The sequence below is a fragment of the Chelonia mydas genome, chromosome 4, assembly GCF_015237465.2.
Source record: "Chelonia mydas isolate rCheMyd1 chromosome 4, rCheMyd1.pri.v2, whole genome shotgun sequence".
In the NCBI taxonomy this organism is placed as follows: Eukaryota; Metazoa; Chordata; order Testudines; family Cheloniidae; genus Chelonia; species Chelonia mydas.
The window spans coordinates 91,628,847-91,653,681 of NC_057852.1; the positions used below are offsets into that span (position 1 = coordinate 91,628,847).

The following is a 24,835-nucleotide window of genomic DNA, read 5'->3' on the forward strand; positions in this document are numbered from 1 at the left end:
TATAAACTGAACTAAGCAATATCAATGTTTGCTATGTGTGTAAATTATCCAGGTTTCAGGCTGTTAGGAAGAAGTTTGTCACTGAATTAAAGGAACTGCGGCAGAAGGAACAGAGTCCTCACGTAGTACAAAGTATCATCAGCTTAATTATGGGGATGAAGTTTTTCAGAGTAAAAATGTATCCTGTAGAAGACTTTGAAGCATCATTTCAGTTCATGCAGGTAAATGTGCACCACCTGGAACTAAAGCAGACATCATCTTGAAACTAGATTTAACTTCTGTGTGTCTTCATTAGCAAGGTTCTGTCTTCTTTGATGGCTTGCATATGTACACTGCACTGTAGGTGTGGTGTGTGAGCTCCTTGTGCATCAGTGCTGGAGACTTTTTCCCTAACAGAAATTTAAGGAGTGGCCTTGCCTACCGCTGAGCCCCTTGTGCTGTGAATAAGGGTATAAAGGGTGGAGACACCCTGTCCCTCTTCCAGTTCCTTCTTACCATCCATGATCAGCACATTGGTGTTCCATGTGAACAGCTATTTGATCTACCTAGTGGTACTCAAAAAGTTCTGACTATTCATTTTCTTTTCTTTTAGTGTTATAAGTTTAAATTTATTTCTTTTGATTTAGTCCTTCTTTTGTCCTTTTTTCAGTTTTTCCGGTCTCTGGATCCCGCCTACTGGGGTGGGGAGTATATGTCAAAGTCTCCTGGGGTTCAAATCTTATGCAGGCTGCAAAAAGCCTATGCCTGTTAGTGACCCTTGCTCCTGCTGCCTCAAGTGTTTCGGGTGAGGGCCACATCAGAGATAGATGCTCTATCTGTCACAGCTTCAAGACTAGGAAAAAGCTGCTGGAGGAGTGCCTCTGGTATATCTTTAGATCAGCTTTGGATCCCTCTCAGTAATCTAAGGGAAGCTCAGGTCTCAGAAGCACAAGCAGAAGTCTGCATCCATCGCCTCAAAGCTTAGAGTGAGGGACTCTTCAACAGACGATCATTCAGACATGTCGGTCCTCATCCTCAAAAGAAACCCGCACAATGCTTTCAAAAGATGAGCCTGGGAGCTTAAATTCATAGACACTAAAAATCATGGACTGAATAGAGACACTAATATTGCTTATTACAGCAATTTATAACCTACTAACAACCCCCCGCCCATTCCCTCCCCCCCTCCCTATATGACTGGAGGGGTGTTAACAGGCCACTTTACCTTGAATGGTCCTTTGAGATGTGTGTTAAATATTAATGCTAAATAATCATGTTCAAGTCCTGTATTTAGCAGTGACACTTTGATTTAGTTTCCCAGACCCGAAGAAGAGCTCTGTGTAAGCTTGAAAGCTTGTCTCTGTCACCAACAGAAGTTGGTCCAATAAAAGATATTTGTAATGGGTTGCCCCCCTCCCTCAGTTAGAAATTACATAAACTGGGTTCAATAATAAACAAAATACGTTTATTAACTACAAAAGGTGGATTTTAACTGAATATAAGAGATAATAGAACAAAGCAGATTACTAAGCAAATAAAACAAAACACGCAAGCTAAGCTCAAAATACTTAAGAAACAGGTTACAAAATGTACTTTCTTACCCTAAATTTTATTTTAGGCAGGTTGCAAAGTTTCTGTGGTTCAAAGTTCCAGTTATATTTCTTTTCAGACTGGACCCCTGTCTCAGTCTGAACTCCCCCCCTGCCTTCTCTTCAGGTGGATTTAGCAGTCTTTCTTCTTGGGCAAACAGGCCATGGAGAGGAGTCATCCTGTTTGCCTTCCTCCCCACCCTTAAATAGGATTTACATAAGGCAGGAATCCTTTGTTTCTCAAACTTGACTCCCCCTTCCCTTCCAGTGGAAAGTTACAAGAAGTCGTAGGTAATGTTTAGTATCAGGTGACAAGACCACATGACCTAGTAGTGTCACAGTTATGTCCTGGATGCCTCCCAGGAGGGAGAGAGATTAGTATCTTCATGGTTTTGTTGTGCCCTCCTGATGGCTCATCAAATTTGATGGCCTGTCATCTGGTGGGTGTCTTCCCAATAGACACCCAGTTGTAATGGTTACATAGTCCATATTCCTAACTTTAGATACAAAAATGATATTTGCATACAAATTGGATAATCATATTCAGTAAATTATAACCTTTCCAATGATATCTTACAAGACCCATCTTGCATAAAGTACATCTCAGTTATGTCATATCCATATCATAAGCATATTTCCATAAAGAATATGGAGTACAATGTCACAATATTATCTCACCCACCTTGACTCTCTAATATCCTGGGACTGACACGGTTACAACAGCAACTGCATATAACTTTTCCTCAGTCAACCAAAGTGTTCCCTTTCTGGACCTAACTCCACCTCAACTCTTTCCCTCTATCCCCCACAGTTGTGCATGGCTCCCATTTGTAAGGGGACAGTAAGATTGGTGTGGGTAGGAGAAGCACTGAAACTATAATCTTCAATGGGACAAAAAACAGCTGTTAATAACTTTAGACAAACTACTGTAAGTTTTCTACAACTGTCCCATCCCCAGCTGGGAACTTTCTAAACATGTCCCCTCCCTTCCCTTGGTCCAAACTCCCCTGGGCCCATCACTTCCGGTGTGCTAGCTGAGAAATGCACAGACATGGGCACAGTGACTGTTCATTGATAATCTGTTCTATAGCTTCTGCCAAATGCATAATAGTGGTGTGACGGGTTGGATCACAGAAACCGCTTTGGGGGCTGCCAACTGATGTGCCAAGACTACTTCTGCCCCTGCTTTCCCTGTCCTCTCAGCTTGGGACTTCAGTGCCCTGCCTGGTTTGAGCCAGACCCACTAGCCTGCTGCAAACCCAGACCCAGGTCTGAACCACTTCCCCTTACAGCTGTAGGCTTAAACTGAAAGCAGCTTAAGAAGTGTTTCTGTCTTTAACACTCAGATGCCCAGTGGGGTCCAAACCCCAAATAAATCCGTTTTACCCTGTATAAAGCTTACACAGGGTAAACGCATAAATTGTTCGCCCTCTACAACACTGATAGAGAGGTATGCACAGCTGTTTGCCTCCCCGCCCCCAGGTATTAATACATACTCTGGGTTAATTAATAAGTAAAAAGTGATTTTATTAAATACAGAAAGTAGGATTTAAGTGGTTCCAAGTAGTAACAGACAGAACAAAGTGAATTACCAAGCAGAATAAAATAGAACACTCAAGTCTATGTCTAATAAAACTGAATACAGATAAAACCTCACCCTCAGAGGAATTCCAGTAAGCTTCCTTTTACAGACTAGTCTCCTTTTAGTCTGGGTCCAGCAGTCACTCACACCCCCCTTAGTTACTGTCCTGTGTTCCAGTTTCTTTCAGGTATTCTTGGGGGTGGAGAGGCTATCTCTTGAGCCAGCTGAAGACAAAATGGAGGGGTCTCTCAAGGGTTTAAATAGACTTTTTCTTGTGGGTGGAGACCCCTTCCTCTCTCCTATGCAAAGTCCAGCTCCAAGATGGAATTTTGGAGTCACATGGGCAAGTCACATGTCCATGCATGACTCAGTTTTTACAGGCAGCAGCCATTGTCCACATGCTACCTTGAATGTCCTCATGTAGACTTCTTATGTGGATTGGAGCCTTCCAAGATCCATTGTGCGTTAAGTGCTTCTTGATTGGACACTTAACTTGCAAATTCCTTTCTAAAGAAGCTGACCAAATGCCTTACTAAGGTTATTTAAAATCAAACCAGTATACAGCCAATATTCATAACTTCGAATACAATGATGACACATGCATACAAATAGGATGAATAGATTCAATAGATCATAACCTTTACATAAATATGTTACATGGCATATGTAGCATAAAACATATTCCAGTTACATCATATATACATTCATAAACATATTTCCATAGAGCCTTGTGGGGGGCACCGTCACAAGTGGTTCATCAGAAATCTATAAAATCATTGATTTATGCCCTTGTCTTTCTCAGGGACTGTTTAAGAGTTGAAGCAGAGCATGGGCTGTGCTTAAAATCAGGAATGTAGCACAGTGCAAGAGGGGATATTGGCAGGGAGGATGGGTCTCCATTTTAACTTACCAGCCTTGGGTTCCTGTTCCTGTCATGGCTCAGTGCCCTCCTCTGGTTTGTCAAAGGGTTGCTTCCTCAACTTGCTTCTCCAGGTAGAGGTGCAGAAACATGCTTCTTGTCCTCCAGGTCTTCCAGGGTATCCTCCATGCTCACTGCTGCCTCTTTGCCCTGCCCCTCATCGACATCCCATCGGACAGTGAGGTGGGGTTGAGGAGGGAGTTTTGAGCAACTTTAGGCTGTGTACTGGGAGCTCTTGACACCACCTGGTCCCATTCATCATAGAAGGGACATGTACGATGAGAGATTGTTGGAGTCTTTTGCCCTCCTGTACAGAAGCCTCAAGAGCTTGATGCATTCCCGGCACTGAGCTCAGTACCCTCCTGCTCCAGCCTCAGTGAAATTTCCAGGTGTAGGTGTATGTTTCTGCCACTCCAGGAGAAGTCTTAAAGACTGTGTACTCCAACCACACATTGACCAGCACTGGCAGGCCAGATTAGCTCTTTGCAAAGCAGGATCCAGGTTCACCTATATTGATCAAAAGAGTGTAGCAGAAAGCTGTTCTGGTGTGAAAAGTGCAGCTTACTACTAGTAGTGAAAATGGGAGGACTGATCTTTATGGATTGGGTAAGGGTCAGGAACAAAGGGGTTCAGTGCATTGTGTAATTGGGTGCAGAGGACTATTGAAACTCAAAATGTGGTACATGCCCCTTACCCCTGTCCACACAGCAAATCTTGCATGGGTATGAGGCTGTGCCACAGTCTGAGGCATGTACTTACTCACACCCCTCAAGCAGGTAGCTTATTTGCCCTGTATTCATGCTGTCTGACAAAAGTGCTTCTGAGGTTTAGATGTGGATAATAAGGGGGTTATGGCACAACCATGTGCATGGAACTGTTTATAGTTGCTAGTGTAGATGTAGCCTTAGACACCCTCCAAATGGATCACCAACTGCATTGCAATGGTTTATACTGCTAAGAGAGTAACATCTCCTGATAGTCTCAGTGTGTGCTTCAGAGCACATTCAACGTCAGCTGCGTTTCTGGTGCACGTCCCCACTCTAGGCATTTGTAGAGCAGCAATGGGTCCTCGGTCTATATTTCCACCATACATTACACACTGTCTGCCCACTTCAAGGGAAGAAGCAAATGTAGGTGAGGAAGTCCCTCTTCAGAAGAGATTCCCAAGCTGTTACCTCAGGACGTGGGCCGTGGAGTCATCTACAGTGTAATAGACATATGCAAGGACCTGAAGAAGAAAAAATGGTTACTTAACCTTCTTGTAATGGTTCTTCAGGATCTGAGGCATATGTCCATTCCATGACCCATCCTCCTTCCCTGATGCGTGAGAGTCTACCATTGGGTTCTGGTGTGAAGGAACTGGAGGATAGGTGGGGCACCTTTGCCCTTTATACACTCACTTGAAAAACAAGGAACTCGGCTGTGGGCTGGGCTGCTCCTGTGGGTACCAGTAGGGAAAAATTCTCCAGTACCCAGGGCACAAAGTGTTCACATACCTACAGTATAATGCACATCTGCAACACGTCTCAAAGAACAATAATTGCAAGAACATTAAATAACTGTTTTAATCTAACAAAGTTGCCCAGTTCAAAAACAACTTGGTATTTTTTACTCTTCTCTTGAGACATCTTATTTAATATATATTTTAAACATTATATTAATCAGTGACTTAGAGCTTCTTTCAAACTAAGCTAAATATTTTTGGCAGTCAGTTACCAGTTTAGGTCCTGATTCTGCAAAGACTTACACACGTGCTTAAATACCTTGCTGGATTGAGACTATAGTGCTCATAGTCTTGCAGGATCAAGCCCTTACTGTAAATATTTTCTCTAAAATTGTGTTTTGTATATAAGTTATGATAGTACATAGTAACATTTATAAAAGTTAAGTATTCTTTAGTTTGCCTAAAAATTTTTAGTTTGCCTATTAGTATGCCTAAAAATTTTCTAGTAATGACCATAAGAGTACCTCATGTTTTCAGATATTTTAAAATAATCTGAGCAGGAAGATTTATCTTATAATTCTATTTATGGGAAAAAGACATAATAGACAACTGCTGTTGCAACTGTTTTTAGTTTTCAAAAAAATTGCTGGGGGTGGAGGCATAGGATTTGAAATCTTACCTTTGATAATGGTATGAATGAGTCTCAGATGCTGCTGAGGAATAGACTAACTTTTATTCTTAATTATTAATTTTAAGAAGCTGCCAGTGTAGGACAGTTGGTGATGTTCTTATACAACAAATTAAAACTTAAAATGTCTTTCTTTTTTGTCTTTTGTTTTTGTTTGTTGTTGCTGTCTTTTTAACACTTGATTGTAAAGGAATGTGCTCAATACTTCCTGGAAGTAAAAGATAAAGATATAAAACATGCACTTGCTGGTTTGTTTGTGGAGATTCTCATCCCTGTGGCTGCTGTAAGTAGTGTGTCGTCCATCCCCCCCCGCCGCGCGTGAGTTTGATTAGTTTTTCTTCCTGCAATTCTTTCAATAAATCCTCACTGGGTTGAATTTGTGCAGACGCATAAAAGCTGTTGGGCAAATGCAATGAGGCAAGAATTTACCTATCAATACCTAAGTGCTCCTATGAAAGCAAGCATATCAGTACTTCCTGCTTATTATCTGGTTTCCCACTTGTCTTTAGGCCTAGAGTAATTGCTCTCTCACCATAACTATTATCTCTCATATTTATTGTGATAGGCTGAATTCTGCGGTTCTTATTTAGTCTTTACTCAAGCAAAGCTCTCACTGGCTTGTTCTTCACCAGCTGAAGCCTCTGAGCAGCCTTCAGATGTAGCCCCAAGTGTAGCATGTTACTACCTGTTATAGCCTGTAGGTGACTGAAATGTACATAGACCTCAAAAATGATTTTCTGTGCAAAAGAAAAGGATGCAGTCCTTTGGCTAAGTGAGTCCAATAAGACTCTGAATTTGTGAACAACCTGGATGTTTGGTGGGCATAATCCCTCATTTGAGGGAGAAGTCACAGCCTCTGCCATTTTCTTAGAATGATTTCTCTTGCCAGTAAGTATCATCTGCATCTTACGCAGTTGAATTTGAGCCAAACAGCTTTCATCTGAGTTCATTCCTCCAACAGACAGTGACAAAGGAAAACTGCATTGCCTAGGCTAAAGGAATAGGAAACAGGGCTGAGTATCATCAGCATGTTGAAAACACAGCAGCCCATAACACTTCTCCTTCCCTGAGGAGGTTGTAAGTCAAGAAGACTCTGTGCCATCCAAGCCTGAAGCCTGGATGATAGGTATCCTAAAGATTAAAGGAAATTGTGTGTCTGATGTTGGCCAGCCATCACTTTCTCAGTAAACTTCCACAAAATGAGTTTAGAAACTTCGTAGAAGTTGGTGAGATGGTTATGTCAAATGATAGTTTCATTAGCAAATGCCAGACCACGACACGTTGCTCGTAAACAAAGTACCCTCCCAAAGAATGGTGGGTCCTGAGTCCATTCATCAAGTGACTGAAAGGACTTCTGTCATTACGCTCAGGACCCTTCACTTTGTTACAGTCAGAGAAGACAGTGTTGTTCGTTCCAATTTCTGTTATACTGCTTTCATTGTATCACAGACAGTAACCCAACTCGGATTTAAATGTAAAATGGAGCCAATTATGCCTCTTTGAACCACTTTAATACATTGATGATACCTTAAAAATTATTTTTTTATATCAAGAGAGCCACTTTGTTGGCTCAAATACTTTTCAAATGCATTTCACAATTTGTCTGCTTCTCATCGCGTAAACATTCAGACTATTGCACTGAGCAAAATGGGGTTGCCATTTTTTGATGACTGCTTTATGAACAAAATAATAAAAATTAAGAAATTCAGTTACCTTTTATATAGAAGGACTAGAGAGAAATTATTAACTTGCAGTTGCTACAAATGTGAAGTTCAGTGCGTCTGTCCAGTGTAAAATCAAACTAATTAGGACTACTTCTGTAACACCTTTGATGTGTATGTTTCTTTACAAAGCACATAGTTTAGACAGGTCCCTCCCCTGAAGCGCTTACAATATTAATTGGACAAATACTAACATTAAAGGATGAAGTGTGAAGGTGAGAGAACACACAGTGAAGTTGGTCAGCAATGGAAGCCTAAATATGGACTAGGAGAGATGTGTTGATGGGGAGAAGGTGGGTGCATGGGAAGGTAGCAGTTCTGGGTTTGTAGAACAGAGTGGGAAAGCCCTTAGAGTGTGAGCGCACGTTCACGCATCGAAACAAATCCATGGTGATTTTGCGCCTGAATTGTGAAACCAAATGAAGACACTGCATTTATGATAGGGTACACAGTAATAAGCCCCATTCTTGTTGAGTCCCAGCTCTCAGATTTATTGTGCATTAAGGAAAAAGGGTAACAGTGAGAAAAGTTGAGTGACCTCTTTTAACAAAAAAATACACACAGTTTAAAAGAAACTTCTGTCTAAGAATTTGGTGTTGTCTACTAGTAAAATAGTTTACGCACCTAGCATGTGTTTAAAAATAAGACTCTTTTTCCTTAGTTAAAGCATGCAAATTCAGAACAGATGTTTCTGCACTTTGTTAGTCGCAACATTTTCATTGTTTTACTAGATGTTTGTGCTATATGACACATTGATTTCATGTGTTGCTCATTATATCTTATACAGAAAGACTTGAATAACTTCACTAATCTTAAAGATAATCTAAATGTTGAATTCTCATATGCCTGCATAGTTCCGCTTTTAATATATTTTAACTTCTTTCTTTCTGCCTAGATCTCTATACTCAATTATTTATATTTATTTTCACTAGGCTGTTAAAAATGAAGTGAATGTGCCATGTTTGAAAAATTTTGTGGAGATGCTCTACCAGACTACCTTTGAATTGAGCTCAAGAAAGAAGCACTCACTGGTATTAAAGAAATATTTCAGTTCTTCACATATTTACTGATATATTATATTTTTAGATGAATGATTTACCCAAGGAAAGTTAAGGGAGTTCTTTAATATAAAGTCTTAACTCCTAAAGGCAGTGCAAGGATTAAATTTATGCTTTTTTATACTGCTTCTGCTTGATCTTTGATGTCGATGTCGTTGTGCAGGATTTGTTCTCCCTGTGAATGAAAAGTAATTCTACCTCTGTTCTCGTTCCCGAGCCTTTCCTGAAACTAACAGTTTTTTTTAATTATTTCAGTGGTTTGTGATGTGGAGTTGTTGTTCCCTAATATCTCCTCTGATAGTATAAATTCTGTTCAGTTAGAATCTCAATGTAGATTTAATTAAAGGGCAGAAGTGGCAGACCATATATTTTTTGCAGCAGACCAGCTGCCTGTTAACTACCCTGCTCTTATCTATTAGCTCTTCTGCCCACATATTTCAGCTTTTCCCAGCATCTCTTTATCTCCCCAAGCTTAGCTCATGGATTTTTTTTAAAGTGTGTTTCCTTTCAAGGATTTAACTATACTTTTTCTTTATTTTTTAAATTTTTTTTAGTGTAGTGTTTGTCACTCCCTTTATTCACATTCCTATAATGCAAGTGAATTCGTCTCACTTTGCATCTGGCACAAGGCTAATTTTTGTGTCTGTGGTTTGTACTTTTATTAAATTTACTTTAAAATTACTTTAAAATAATCTCTTACATTCACATATGGAGGGCTTTGAGTACAATAGAGATTCCATTGCTATCCTATTTTAGGATTCCAAGAATTAAGGAACGGCTGTCACTATAGACATTTAAACACTAGTTTGTAACAAGAATGTAATGATATCATTGTCAAACTTGGTGCTGAGAGGACATTTAGTTTTGTTTTTTTAAAGTCAGAAACATTGTTGCATTATTCTTATTATTTAACTAGGTTGTATTTCTCTCCCCTAACTTTCATCCTATACCAAAATGACTGTGAATGAGACCAATTTTGTATTAAGGACCAGTATACTTTCTGCTGAAAAACTTTTAACACCTTAACAAGTCTTACAGCACTTTGTCTCCAGCAGAAGAAGGCACCGTGGCTCAAGTACTTACAAACCGTATTAAATCTGTGAAGGTAGAACAGGGGAAAAGGCAGTGCTCCTGACCACCCAAAGCCTTACTCAGGTTTTACTGGGGTGATTGTGTTGTTCCTGAATGTATTTCTCACAGAGCAATTTGATCAATTCTTCTTTTTTCCCTCCTTGTAGGCTCTGTATCCATTGATCACCTGCCTGTTGTGTGTCAGTCAGAAACAGTTTTTTTTAAATAACTGGCACATTTTCCTGCAGAACTGTTTGTCACATTTAAAGGTAAGAAACATTCGTAGTTCAGAAACCTGTCACAAATCAGTAGCATTCGGTCTTATGAACTTTAAGCATTTTAATACCAGCTAAAGCAAAATAAATAATTAGCTGTTTAAAAGAACACTGTCAAATAATTATTCTAAAAACCTTTTGAATGTTTTAATTCTCCATTGTTTAGTAATGTGTTTCCTGTGTTTTATGTGGTGCTGGAATTGACATGGCACTTTTTTTTTTTTTTAAATGCAAAAGGTAACAGTTTTAACTCATTTAGGTCCATTTGATGCTATCTTTGTGCATCAGCTTCATCGGTTCATGTTTGCACAGCTCTAGGAGCAGTGTTTGTTACTCAGCTGTTGTTCTACAGCCAGCAGAGAGCACAAACAATAACTCTTTTGATCACATAAAAATTATTGCTGGGAGGTCTGTGTATGTGTGCGTGCGCTCACACTTAAGTAAAATAAATAGTAATTTCAAAATATATCTTCCTGTTTGATAAACTAGTTGATTAAAAAAGAAACTAAATATTTAGTCTGGAGGGGAAATGATCCCTACATCCTATACGAATTTTAAAGTTGTGTAAATTTTGAATATAAAACTTAGTGTCCCTTTTAACTCTTGACTGAATTCGATAGCATTGTCAATATTACTGGATTAATAAATGACACAGATCATTAATATTTTGAAATTATGGGGTTTTGTCCTAATTTAAAGCTTAAATCATTTACTGTAATATACTCTTTCATAAATTTTTATTAATGTGGTTTATTAGTAATGTTTGTTTTGTTTAACATCTTGGTTTTGATATTTTCAAAGTAATGGATTCACCTTATTGTTAGCATTGTTTCTGGCTAGCTATGTGTAACAATTTCCAGATCACGTCTACATGCTTATGATTTAAATTATGTAAACCACGGTGAAAGCTGCTAAAGCAAAACACAGATTTTGATGTTTTTGAAGGTTCTTTTGTCTTCATGACATCTTTTGTATGTTTCTGTTGCTTGTTGGGTTTTTTGTATATTTTTTCATCTAACATACTTCAAATTTTTTCAATGTCTGCTTTGTTTTTTGTTTTGCAATTGAAGCTTTCCTTAAAAAAAAAAAAAAAAAAAAAAAAAAAAAGCTGAATTTCTTTTGCATCCTGAAGTCAGATATTCCTGGCATACCGTCCATAGCTGGCAATTGATGCATTAAAACTATCAATGCCAACGAGTTTAAGTAGTAACTGCGCAGCATGCATTGTTTACTTTGAATATTTTTCTTGCCCATTAACAACTTCACACATTTACCTTAGGGCTCTATTCAGCAGAAATTTTATATTTGAGCTTCTGCAATGCAGAACATAGAAGTTTTGGTACTATACGTTGATGAGGGACTTAGCAGGGTATTTGGTAGACTACTAAGTCATTTGGACTGCAGCTCCACTATTGTTTTCTGTGATTATCTAGCCATGGATTGAGACTTGGGTGAAGTGAATCTTTCAAACTCCATCCCAGTTATCTTTTTATTTTGCTTCAGCTAAGCTTGTTTCTCTGTGCATGTTGGCGCTAACTAAATGAGTAGTTAATTGCCCAGCAGGTGCTTTTCTAGATTTATTTTTTTGCCTCCTCCCTCATTTTTTACCTGGTCTCACCATAATATTTTATTTTTATGCATTTGCTTGAATTATTTAGCTATATGCAGCATAATAAAGATTAAGTGCCTATTCACTCTAAATGTCTCTGACATCCTTTAAAATATAATTATCAAAATTATTTAATTAGAATATCAGCAGGTTTCATCTGACCTCCACTAGGAAAAATGAGGCAAAAATTAAAAATTGAAACAATAACATTCTCATACTATTAATTACTCTTATAACTCCCCTCCCTCCTCCAAAAGCTAGGGAGAAAGATGGGCTTTGTAACATTGCTGATCACAGCTGTGGCAGTATGTTATAGAGAAAGAAGTGGTGTCTTGGTATACTGTATAGGGCTTTATTGGTCATAGCATTAGCTCTAAATTTCACCTAGAAACCAATAGAAATTCATTGGAGATTACGACGCACAGGAGTAATATATTCCACTTAACAAATATTTCTGTGAATTGATTCAGTAGCATGTGACTGTATCAGTATTTTCAAGTTTTTGGCTAATATTTTAAACCATTATTTTGGACACTGTACAGTTAATTTTCAGTGGCTTGGTCAGGAGATTATCAGCTTCCCTGAGTCTGAGGATGAGGTCTCTGATACTACTTCTGCTTCTTAAGGACAAGGAGGAAAAAGGTTTAAAGAGTCTGCACAAGTGGGAAGGGAAGTGTAGAGTAGAAAACTAGGTATTTCTTGGGAAAAGATAATTTTTTGCCTTAGGAAATTAATTAGTGTCCATTGCCACTAAACCATTGAAGTTAGTGGAGCATTCAAAGCCGTTACCAGGAAAAACCTTATTTCTGTGAATAGAGTCCTTAGTATATGGCTACCTGTTGTTTTGTGCTTTTTTTCATCTAACATGCATGTGCCTTCCATTCTCATGTTTGTTATGTTTTGCTGTCTCACATTGCTTTATTTAGATGCCATCTAACAACAGTATCAGAAAACAAATAGAAACACTCCAGGTGAGTTAATATGTTGTAATAACATGGTGAAAGGTCGCTTGGTCTTCTGTAACTGCGGTATTTTGTTTTCGGTGTGTGTTGTTGCATTTTGTGTCTTGTGTGGTTCTATAAAATTGCTATTGGCACTGTCAAGAAGCAACAGCACAAAGAAGCATCTTTGAAAAAACATTTGAAAGGTTTGCTAAAGGAGGGAGTACTGTAAGTCATCTGATACCAATTTCCTTAAGGAAAGGTAGATTTGTGAGACTGAGCAACAATTGAACAGCCCAGTTCATTAAACAGCATTGCATGTTTACAGTAGGAGCTAAAATATCTACATCAAATATTTGGTTATTTCTGTTACATTTATTTCATACAAAATTGTCTTGCATGTTAGCTAACTTGGAAACTTTTTCACAATAAAAAAGATGAAGCTGGTTTATTGTGATAACTTGCAGTGAACTACAGTAAAACCTGCCAAGAGTGACCACTCATGGTAGTTAGCAAAAGTGGTTGCTTATAAGAGGTGGTCTTTCTTTTCAAAGGTTTGCCACCAGAGAGCGGTGGTCTTCTGTTGCCTCTGCAAGTAGTCACTCATGACAAGTGGTCTCTCGTCAGAGGTGGTATCAAGGACAGGTTTTACTGTAACTTGAAAGACATTTACATTGTTGGTTTTACAGGTTTTAGAAAATAGAAATTGTTTTAGTTCAGAACAGAAGAAAAGTTTAACAATATTAAAAAGTACTGTCTTCACTAAGTGATTACATTTGACTAACATGGAAAAAATGCTGTTTTGTTTCTTGCCTTCATCAAGATATTTGTTTCATTAAATCATTTTAATGTGTCCCATTAGATCAGCATAGATTCATTGTCTTTTTTTGTTGTTGTTGTTGCTTTTGTAACCCTTTATATATCCAGTTAGATTTTTAACAGTTTATATTATACTCTGCTGATATATTTAATCCATACAGATTCTTCCATGTTGGAAAATTTTAGGAATTAAAACAGAGCTATATTTGAAACAAAATACACGATCAAAATGCGTCAAATAAGACCCTGACATATATTAGCCAAAAGACTGGAATATGTCAGTATGTTTAGTTAAACAGATTTTTATTTGTAGCATACTGTAAATACCCGTTTCAGAGAAAAGCCTTTTACTATGTAAACCTTTTTGACATTAAGTATGTCATAATTTTTATAAAATAGAATAAAAAAGCCATTTCCTTTAAGCACATTTGTCTAACTTAACATCTAGTTATAGGACAGGAATGAAAGTACAAAGGCCTAGCAGTACAAGACAACCATGACTGATAATGGTTTAAAATTCTTTGATGCTGTTTGTAAACATAAAGCCCTTACTCAATATGAAAACCTACAACATTCTACACATGGGCGGGGCCACCTCTTCCTGTTGGTGGTGGGGGAGGGGAGACTTAAGGTAGGCTAGACAGAAAATTGGGGGGAAGGGGTTTGTCCCCCCCATCACCATGAGGTCCCACCCCTCTCCATGGCCCCACCTGCTGCTCCTCCTCAGGTAAGTGCAGGCCTCACCACCTCCTCTGTCACCTCCCTGAGGCCCTCGCCAGGTCAGAAGCTGGAGCCGGGCAGTGCAAGATGACTGCTGGACTGGCTGGCACCATGGTGCAGGCAGCACTCCCCTGTCTCCTGCTGCTGCTGTTGGTGCCCAGGGTTGGGGGCTGCTTGCAGCCAGTAAGAGCTGCCAGGGTGGTGGGACCCGGCTCTGGGGCCAGCAGAGCCTATGGGGGCAGGACCCAAGAGCCTGGGCTAGAGTGGGTCAGTCGGGTCACTGTGGGGAGCCCCAGCCCCTCCATCTGCCCTGGGTGGCATGCCCCGGTGGACGGAGACACAGGTGGAGGGCTGCTCTTGGGCACCCTGGAACCCTGTCCAGCTTACTTCTCTGCTGCTGCTGGAGCTGGGTGCCAGGAGTAATGTCAAAAACCACTACCAATGGATTTTGCTACCAGTAGCAGTTACAGATGCTGCCCATCACAATTTGCTACCTCTCACATAAGAACAGCTATACTGGGTCAGCCATACAGTCATACTGGGTCAGACCAAAGGTCCGTCTTGCCCAGTATCCTGTCTTCTGACAGTGGCCAATGCCAGGTGCCCCAAAGAGAATGAACAGAACAGGTAATCACCAAGTGATCCATCCCCTGTTGCCCATTCCCAGCTTCAGGCAAACAGAGGTTAGGGACAACATCCCTGCCCATCCTGGCTAATAGCCATTGGTAGACCTATCCTCCATGAATTTATCTAGTTCTTTTTTGAACCTTTTTATAGTCTTGGCCTTCACAACATCGGCTGGCAAGGAGTTCCACGGGTTGTCTGTGTGTTGTGTGAAGAAATACTTCCTTTTGTTTGTTTTAGACCTGTTGCCTATTAATTTCATTTCACCTTTCCCATCCTCTGGTCCTCAGGTAGGAAATTGTGACAGGGCATCAATCAACAGAATAAACTTGTGCTATAAAAAGAAAAAGAAAAATTTAGATTTAAAAGTTCCTATGTTTTCACTGTAATTTTTCATTTGGAAGTGCTATACTAGAAACACAGATGTCATTGTTAAAACTACTAGCAACTATTTACTTATAAATATTTTCAATGATTATCTGCTATTAAATTATAAGTTAAATAGCACAATGTCATCCATCTGCACAATATTAACAAAGGTAAATAATGAAGTGCTAAGAATAATAAAATAACATTTTAAAAAGTAAAGAATTATAAGGAGCTAAACTATATGTATTTAAAATGGATTACAAGAAAGGGAATGCAATTCAGGGAATCACAGCAGCAGATAGACAAATTTGTGAACTGCTAGGAGACTTTGTGCACACACATAAACTGATAAGAGATTCCTTTAAATATTCAATGTGTGACGCGCAGTTTTTGCTGGTGTATGTAAAATACTTCATTGAATCAATTCTCCTTTAGCACTTCAGTACATTATATCGGATAGGGAAGTGCGGGTGGGTGTGTCTAGGCGTTGGGATGCTCTGTGCTTTTAAGGACACAGCTCTGGGAAGCATGTACTGTCCTGTGAGCAGGGGGGAAAAAAAGTTCAGTCCCCACTCTCTCAGCTCTTCAGAGCTGGGTGGCCAGAGAGCAGCGGTGGCTACAAGGGGGTAAGGCAAATTTTGGGGTGGCTATAGCTTCTACAAGCTCCCCCTAGAGCAGCCCCTGATTCTACATTTGCAGTAATGGTAGATTTATGATTTGTCTGTGGTTCATACAAGCAAACAGAAAATCTTCCTCCTAATTAGTTGAAAATAGCAATTCTTCTTCAAGTAGTGTCCCTATGGCTGCTCTACAGTCAGTTTGTCTGCGTCCCTGTGCTTCTGATCAGAGGTCTTTGGTAGCGGTGTCTATTGGGTTCAGGCATGCTCTTTCCCGCCCTTGTGTTGTGCTTCAAGGCTAATCAGCATTGCCCAGGCGAACCATCCTCAGTTCTTTCCTCAACTATCCCAGGCTAGAGACAGAGCGATTAGCAGTCCATTCACGGATACTTTAGGTCTTTAGAATTGTTCTCTTAGATATTTTTAGTGTTTTTATTTGCCCTTTTCTTCTTACTTCTATGGGGTTTCCCTTATTTTTTTCTTCCCTGTTTAAAATAAAATACAATAAAAGTCTAGTTTTTACTTTATTCCCTTTTTCCCGCCCCCTGGGGATTGCCCTCTGTAAGGGACATGCCCGGCTCCCCCAGTTTTAAGAGGTGCCTCACCTGCAGGGAAGCCATACCGGTTACAGATGACATTCTCGCCGTGTCGGTGCCTCAGAGAGGCCCACCTTGCACAAAAGTGTACTTTTTGCCAGCAGCTAAAAGCCAGATCCCGAAAGACCTGGGAACTAAAGTTGAAACTACTATTGATGGAGGGAGGATCACTCTCCTGATTAACAAGTTGCTTTTGGTTCTGGCTGAAGTTGCATGGCAAACATCAGCCTTGGTCATACCAACCTACAAAAGGGCGACTGTCTGTTCAGGAGCTGTGGACATATTCACAAAGCTGGGTCTCCAATTCAACATACAAAAATCTATCTTAACTCCAGTACAGCACTTGGAGTTTACAGGGTCCTATCTCAGCTCACTGCAAGTGAGAGCATGCCTCCCACAGCAGAGATTTCACAGCTGACCACACTCAGAGACAATTCAAGCCAGCCCACAAACATTGGCCAGACATTGCCTCCAACTTCTGGGACACATGGCGACAGGCATGTTTTTAATATCTCATGCCAGACTGCACATTAGGTGTCTACAGGCATGGTTCAGATGTGTTTACAGACCAGACAAAGACAGGGTAGACAAACCTCTCTCGATGCCCTCCAGGGTCAAACGCTCCCTGGATTGGTGGAAAGAACCAACAGATTCACACCCCTCCCTCCAACGTGGCTTCTAATTATGGATGCATCCCTAATTGGCTGGGGAGTCCATCTCAGCAACCTCAAGACTCAGGGCAGGTGATCGCCCATGGAGATGACGCTTCACAGTAACCTCCTCGAACTCAGAGCGATCAGAAATGTTTGTGCTCACTTTCTTCCACTGATCAGTAAAACACTCATGAAAATTATGACAGACAAGATTGTATACATGTATTACATAATTTGGCACCCCCTTGCTAATTTATCTTCCCAATGCATGGAAGCGCTAAAGCTATGGAATTTGTGCCTTCACCACAATGTTTTAATATCAGCCGCCTACCTACCACGAGGGCAGAAGATAACAGCAGATAGTCTCAGTCACAAGTTCTCACATGACCATGAGTGGGAAATGAATCCAACAGTGCTTCACAGTATATTCTATCAGTGGAGGACTCCAGTGATAGACTTGTTCGCTACTTACCTGCACAGGAAATGCCCATTCTATTGCTGCAGAGCTGACCTCGGGAAACATCCATTAAAGGATGCTCTCCTTCTCCTCGGGGAGAAGACCCTCCTATACACCTTTCCCCAGTTCCCTCTGCTGCTGAAGGTCCTGACAAAAAAAGAAAAAGCAAACGTCCTACTGATTGCTCCCACCTGGCCGAGACAGACATGGTACCCATACCTGATGAAGGTGGCGATGCGTCCACAAATCCCTCTTCAACCCATCCCTTATCTCCTCTCACAGAACGAAGGACAAACTCTCCATCCCAACCTGCAGATCCTCTGGCTTAAGGCTTGGCTCCTTCATGGTTCCAAAACATAGTGAGATGCTGCTCCAGTGAGGTGCAGGAAGTGCACTACACAGTAGAAAATCAGCTACCTGACACACTTACCTACAAAAGTGTATTAGGTTTCAGGTTGGTGCAATTTCAGAAGAATTACCCTAGCCTCTTCCACCCTCCCCGTGATGTTGGACTACATACTGGATCTCAAGAGGTCAGAGATATCCCTCAGTTCTTTCAAAATACACCTTGTGGCCATAACAGCTTTTCATCAGCAAATAGAGGGATAGTCTGTTTTTGCCACCCAACTACAAAGAGATTCCTCAAGGGCATAGTGAACCTCTATCCCCAGTCCAGACACCCAACTCCAGCTTGGGACCTAAATCTAGTTTTACAGAGCCCAACTAGATCACCAGTTGAAACTATGGTCACTGGTTCATTTACATATCAGTCAATGAAAACGGCATTTCTGATGGCTATCATGTCGGCAGGGAGAATAGGGGAAATAGCGGCACTAATGGCACCCCTCCCCTCTTCTCAGTATTCTTTAAAGATAAGGTTACTCTTATGCCATATCCAAAGTTAACCCCCAGAGTGACCTCTTCTTTTCCCATAAACAAACTGATTCACCACCTGACCTTTTTTCTTAAATCTCACTGTGATAACAGGGAGGCTATACTGCACATGGTTGACGTTAGGAGAGCCGTAGCCGTTTCTCTGGACAGGATGAAGGCCTTTAGGAAATCTCCTAAGCTTTTCCTCTCCATCGCAGAAAGGTCAAAAGGTGCAGCAATAGCTGCCCAAAGTCTCTCCAAATGGGTCTTGAACTGTATTAACCATTGCTATCATGCTCGCAATGTGTTACCTCCATCCAGAATCCGCACACGCTAAACGAGGTTGGTTTCCCCTTCTGTCGCTTTCCTCAAGAATGTTCCTATCTCGGAAATCTGTAGGGCAGTGACTTGGGTATCTGTTCAGACCTTTGCAGAACACTGTGCGATTACTGGAGACTCTGCTTCCAATGCTATCTTCAGCTCCACAGTGTTATCATCCATAACAGACTCGACTCTGAAGCCCCAACCTCCCATTGGGGATACTGCTCGGGAGTCACCTACCTAGGGCATTACTCGAAGAAGAGGAAGTTACTCACTTGCGCAGTAACGATGGTTCTTTGATATGTGTCCCCCTATGAGTGCTCCACAACCTACCCTTCTCCCCTCTACTTCGGAGTTGTCAAGGTTCCTTCCCCACTCTGAACTCTAGGGTACAGATGTGGGGACCTGCATGAAAGACCCCCCTAAGCTTATTCTTACCAGCTTAGGTTAAAAACTTCCCCAAGGTACAAACTTTTCCTTGTCCTTGAACAGTATGCTGCCACCACCAAGCTTTTAAAACAAAGAACAGGGAAAGAGCCCACTTGGAGACGTCTTCCCCCAAAATATCCCCCCAAGCCCTACATCCCCTTTCCTGGGGAAGGCTTGATAAGAATCCTCACCAATTTGTACAGGTGAACACAGACCCAAACCCTTGGATCTTAAGAACAATGAAAAATCAATCAGGTTCTTAAAAGAAGAATTTTAATTAAAGAAAAGGTAAAAGAATTATCTCTGTAAAATCAGGATGGTAAATACCTTACAGGGTAATCAGATTCAAAACATAGAGAATCCCTCTAGGCAAAACCTTAAGTTACAAAAAGACTCAAAAACAGGAATACACATTCCCTCCAGCACAGCTTATTTTACAAACCATTAAACAAAAGAAAATTTAACGCATTTTATAGCTAGATTACTTACTAACTTTACAGGAGTTGTAAGGCTGCATTCCTGATCTGTTCCCAGCAAAAGCATCACACAGACAGAGCAAACCCTTTGTTCTCCCCCCTCCAGATTTGAAAGAATCTTGTCCCCTCATTGGCCATTTTGGGGTCAGGTGCCAGCGGGGTTACCTTAGCTTCTTAACCCTTTACAGGTGAAAAGATTTTGCCTCTGGCCAGGAGGGATTTTATGGTACTGTATACAGAAAGGTGGTTACCCTTCCCTTTATATTTATGACAGGAGTTCTCAATGGAGGCTTCATGGTGGAGAAGGAATTGAGGGTGGTTCCCCTTCACGTTGCTAATTAGCCTTGAGGCACAACATAAGGGAGGGAAAGAGCATGTGTGGGCCAAATAGACACTGTTACCAAAAATTTCTGATCAGAAGTGCAGGGACGCAGACACATCTGCAGTGAATCACCCATAGGTACATACATCTCAAAGAACCATCGTTACTGCACTAGTTGAGTAACTTCCTCAGCTGAAGAAATTTATGGTTCACCATATCAACAATAGTAAGATTTGGAACATTAACCAACTTTTACTAATCTCTGCTTTCTGACACGCTGTTTCCTGACTGGCTTATTGCAGGCCAATAATAGATTTTTCTGGACCTCCTACTTCACTTTCCCCGTAGAATATTAGGGTTTTTTAAATATTGTGATACATCAGGTCCAGGGAGCAGTGGGAGAGTGGTAGAGGGGAGATATATAAGCCCTAGGCTAATTAAGGCCTGGTTCCCTGTAGACTAGGGAAGGTTACTACAGATTAATTGGAGCACCTGTAGTCAATTAAGGCCCTGTCAGGAACCCAATAAAAAAACCCTGCTTCAGGCAGACAGGGTGGAGCGAGAAAGGAGAGAGGACTGGAGTTTGGAGGTGTTGCTGAGAATTGAAAGACTAGAGAACCGGAGGAAGGGAGACCCTGCCCCAGCAGAACAGGAAGGTTCCCTCCCCCAGCATCAAGGATCTAGGGTAACCCTACCCAGAGGAAGATGGTAAGAAACCCGCAGGGTTTGAGAATGACTGGGGCTCTGAGTGAGGAGCAAACCCAGACCCCTTCCCTGCTTCCCTCCTCTACCACCTTCCCGGGCCACTAGTGGGGCCCTGGGCACCCCAAGAGCAGGGGTTAGGGGTGGCAGCCTAGCCCCGCCCACCAAGGAAAGTGCGGGACCCACCACATCAACATTGGCAATTTTGTCACAATATATATTATACTAAAGAAATTTAGAAATGCTCACAGAGAAAGTTCAGTATTGTATTTCTCCTAAAGACTTTCAGAATGTATGTACTGACTTATTTTTGTGAACATCAAGATCTGTTGTCTCTTGAGAGAAATGTTGATAAAAGTGAAAAGTGTGATTTGTAGTAACCCAGTCCATGTACCTCAAGCTTTCTTCAAGTTTCTCTTTAAAACACACTTCTTTATGAAGCCTATAAATTCTAGTCCTCACTTCAAAGAAAAACACAAAAATAATTCCTGAACTTCAAATAAGTGAGCGTTATTAATCAGCAAAGCCATGCAATCTTACTGCTGGTAACCATTGTTGTCTTCTCTACTTCTTCTTTCCCTCCATTGTTATCCGATGGGGAGCCAAGATGTTGTTTGTCTGTTCAATGCCATGGTATTTATGGCTGTGACAGGATGTCAGCGTTTCTTTGGGAAGAGGCAGGACAATTCTTCTGTCTCACATTGGCTTATGGTGGAAGCCAGACTAGGTAGAATTCTTCAGCTCCAAGACAGATTACATGTCCCTCTGAGTAGGAGGAGAGAACTAAGGGAAGGGCAGAAGTAGGGTGATCAGATATCCCCATTTTATCGGGACCGTTTCGATTTTTGGGTCTTTTTCTTATATAGGTTCTTATTACCTCCGCACTTCCTGTCCTGATTTTTCACATTTGCTGTTCTGGTCACCCTAGGCAGAAGTGCAGGGAGAAATCCTAGGAAGAAGCCAAGCTCAGGAGAAAACTTTGGCTAAGGTTAATTCTGTTGTTTAAATTAATACAAAAGGCAAACTGCAGGAGTGGGTTTGGACATTAACCATATATATTTGTTTGGGCTGTATTCCGACAGCACTTTGAGGACTCTGCCCATTTCCAGTGGCACTGTAGGAATAAATTAAATATATACAGTAAAACAATAAAATCTTGATGTTCACCTCAAGAGAAATATCTGCTTGCTAGAAACTCCTTTGCTTTCAAACTGACAAAAGCATACAAAATAATCGATAATATGCAGTTAAATACATACTGTACATATGTAATCGAGAGGTTTTTGTATTGAGGTTTTTTGCTTTTAATTAAACTTATATTCAGAGTATTAAATAGATCAGCCTTCTGGGTTAAAACAATCAAACATAAACTTGAAATATTACAGTTTTTTATAAGGAAAGGAAACAAGTAAATTAGGGATAGTTTCACAGGTGATAGTAACTGCATTTTAATTTTTTTTAACAGAATAAAGATCCCAAAATGTCCCGAGTTGCACTGGAATCTCTCTATAGATTACTCTGGGTTTATGTTATTAGAATAAAATGTGAAAGCAACACTGTAACACAAAGGTAAGCTCCTTATGTAATTAAAACTACTGTGAGGCTGTTTTAATGAATTTAAAAGACAAACATATTTTAATTAAAAAAATTCTCTCTAGGGAAATCCTTTTTGTAAAGTTGTGTGGATTTGTTCTAACACATGTTTTTCTAAATTTTTGTAGCCGTCTCATGAGCATTGTATCAGCACTTTTCCCCAAAGGCTCACGTAGTGTGGTCCCTCGAGACACACCTCTAAATATATTTGTGAAGATTATTCAGTTCATTGCTCAGGTAAGCTCCCTCCTATAATATGTTTTAGATGGAGGTCTGAGAGTACACTAAATAATTTGTGGAAAAAAATTAAAGATAAACTACCAAGTCCATCCCTGACATACTTTCACTGAAACCAGTAGAGGTACGCATTAGGAATGACATTAGACCATAAACTTATAAGAAAGTAACCAAATTTAAATTCACTACACAACCCTGATTCATTCACAGAACATCATGTGCAGTCACTGAAGCAAGGGTCTTATGATGTGTGATTATGTAATTAAAGACTGCATTATAGTGCATATGCACAAGGGGGCTGAATTATGGTTGCAAAGGTAACCTTAATTCTGGCATTTCCTAATGTTCGAGTGCTTGATTTTGCAGCTTTAATGTTCTGTTAGTGTAGTTTACAGTAGTATGTACTGTAGAATAATGCAAAGAATGCTTCAGTAAATTAAATGAGACAATTACTCCATAGGAATCATTAGCAAAGAGGAATATTTTTTATGACTGTTAATTATAAGATAGTTAGACATGATATTCAGTTTCTTGGCTTTGTGTATGTGCTAATACAAAGCGAGTCTTATGTAGGCATGTTTTTTCTTCATAGGAACGCTTGGATTTTGCAATGAAAGAAATAATATTTGATCTTCTCAGTGTTGGAAAATCAGCTAAAACCTTCACTATTAATCCAGAGGTAAAGTCACCTGAAGAGCTGTTTGTTTGTGAAACAGTGTACAGATTTATACATAGCAAAGAATGTTAAAGAGTAGAAAACAGCTGTTCAACATGTGGAGGCAAAGTGGCCCACCTGTGGGCCTCGCAGTGCTGCTGTTTCTCCCAACTGAAGTAGAAATGTTCACACATGCACTAAGCCTCTGCACAACATCTATACCATCCGAGGCATTCAAAACAAATCATTATTTTCATATGACTGTTGCCATGTTTTAGAGGAAGAGAGGGTACAGGTAGTCCAGCACAAAGATTTAACAATTGTGGCTTCCTCCAAAAGGAATAATGGGAAATTATGAGAAAATTACAATGAATAAGTATGCAAAGAATGAACTGTTAGGGAAGCTTGTGAGGATGGGTTGGTCCATATATCGAAAGAGTGCAGTGTGGATCAAACCAAAGAAACAGCTGTAGGTGTGGAGTAATCTTTTTTTTCAATTCTGGCCAGTAGTAGCTGGGGCAGGAACGAGGTAACATTTCACTTGTTTCAATAAAAAATTAAACAAACTGGGAAGTGTGTGTGTAGGTGTTTACTATAATTAGCATCCTTTTCTCAGAGAAGTCCTTCTCAGCCCTTTTCAGTTTAGTATGTAGGAAAGCCCCAATCTTGCAGTTCTTTGAGTTCAGCAGCCTGTGCACGAGCAATGAATTGCGAAATTAGAGCCTTAGCAGGTAATGTTCTATATACTTTGATATCTGCCGGCAGCATGTTACTCTGTGAAGATTCACATCAGTAATAATAATCATTTAGAGCTCTGTCCTTCAAGTTATTGACTCCCTCTTGAACGGTGATGAGCTGCTCCCAAATCCCATTGACTGAATCAGGTGAGGAGCTGCATCCCTGGATCAAACCGTTTTATCTTACTATTAGAAGTATTCTAAAATGTAACATTTAAATATAAAAAGAAAAGGAGTACTTGTGGCACCTTAAATATGTCTACCATAGTAGGGCTTTTTTGATCTGTCCCTAAAGAAAGGATAATGAAATATATATTAATGTTTAATTTGCACCACCTATATAATGTTGCAAGTTTGCAATTCCTCCTGGTTTCTAATTCTTTTGTTTCCCCTTCCCGCTACCATTGAAGCGCATGAATATAGGCCTCAGAGTCTTCCTTGTGATAGCTGACAGTTTGCAGCAGAAAGACGGTGAACCACCAATGCCAACAACAGGAGTTGTTCTTCCCTCAGGAAACACTCTGCGTGTAAAGAAAATTTTTCTCAATAAAACTCTGACAGATGAAGAAGCAAAAGTTATAGGTGAGTATAGGTATTCTTCGGCAAAAGACCCAAGGGTTTGGGTCTGTGGTCACCTATGCAAATTGGTGAGGCTTCTTTTGCAAGAACCTTAACAGGTTAAATATACACATTCATACTTTGTGATACTGAAGCAGTATTTTTATGTGGGGATTGATTTTATATTGTAATTAAAAATTT

General features: G+C 40.2%; 1 protein-coding gene across 16 annotated transcripts in view; it reads left to right on the forward strand.

The window, feature by feature from the left end:
- Positions 1 to 24,835, forward strand: part of FRYL (FRY like transcription coactivator) — a 387,869-nt gene that overhangs the window by 189,089 nt on the left and 173,945 nt on the right. For 12 of the 16 annotated variants that reach the window (XM_037897819.2, XM_037897820.2, XM_037897812.2 and 9 more), the window contains 9 exons: positions 53 to 221; positions 6,392 to 6,484; positions 8,855 to 8,953; positions 10,219 to 10,320; positions 12,862 to 12,906; positions 22,320 to 22,423; positions 22,576 to 22,684; positions 23,277 to 23,363; positions 24,487 to 24,658. In XM_037897819.2, coding sequence (XP_037753747.1) covers positions 53 to 221; positions 6,392 to 6,484; positions 8,855 to 8,953; positions 10,219 to 10,320; positions 12,862 to 12,906; positions 22,320 to 22,423; positions 22,576 to 22,684; positions 23,277 to 23,363; positions 24,487 to 24,658 — 980 coding nt within the window. The remainder of the gene's footprint in view (positions 1 to 52; positions 222 to 6,391; positions 6,485 to 8,854; positions 8,954 to 10,218; positions 10,321 to 12,861; positions 12,907 to 22,319; positions 22,424 to 22,575; positions 22,685 to 23,276; positions 23,364 to 24,486; positions 24,659 to 24,835) is intronic. The other 4 variants (XM_037897816.2, XM_037897817.2, XM_037897818.2 and 1 more) reach the window with 1 other exon arrangement.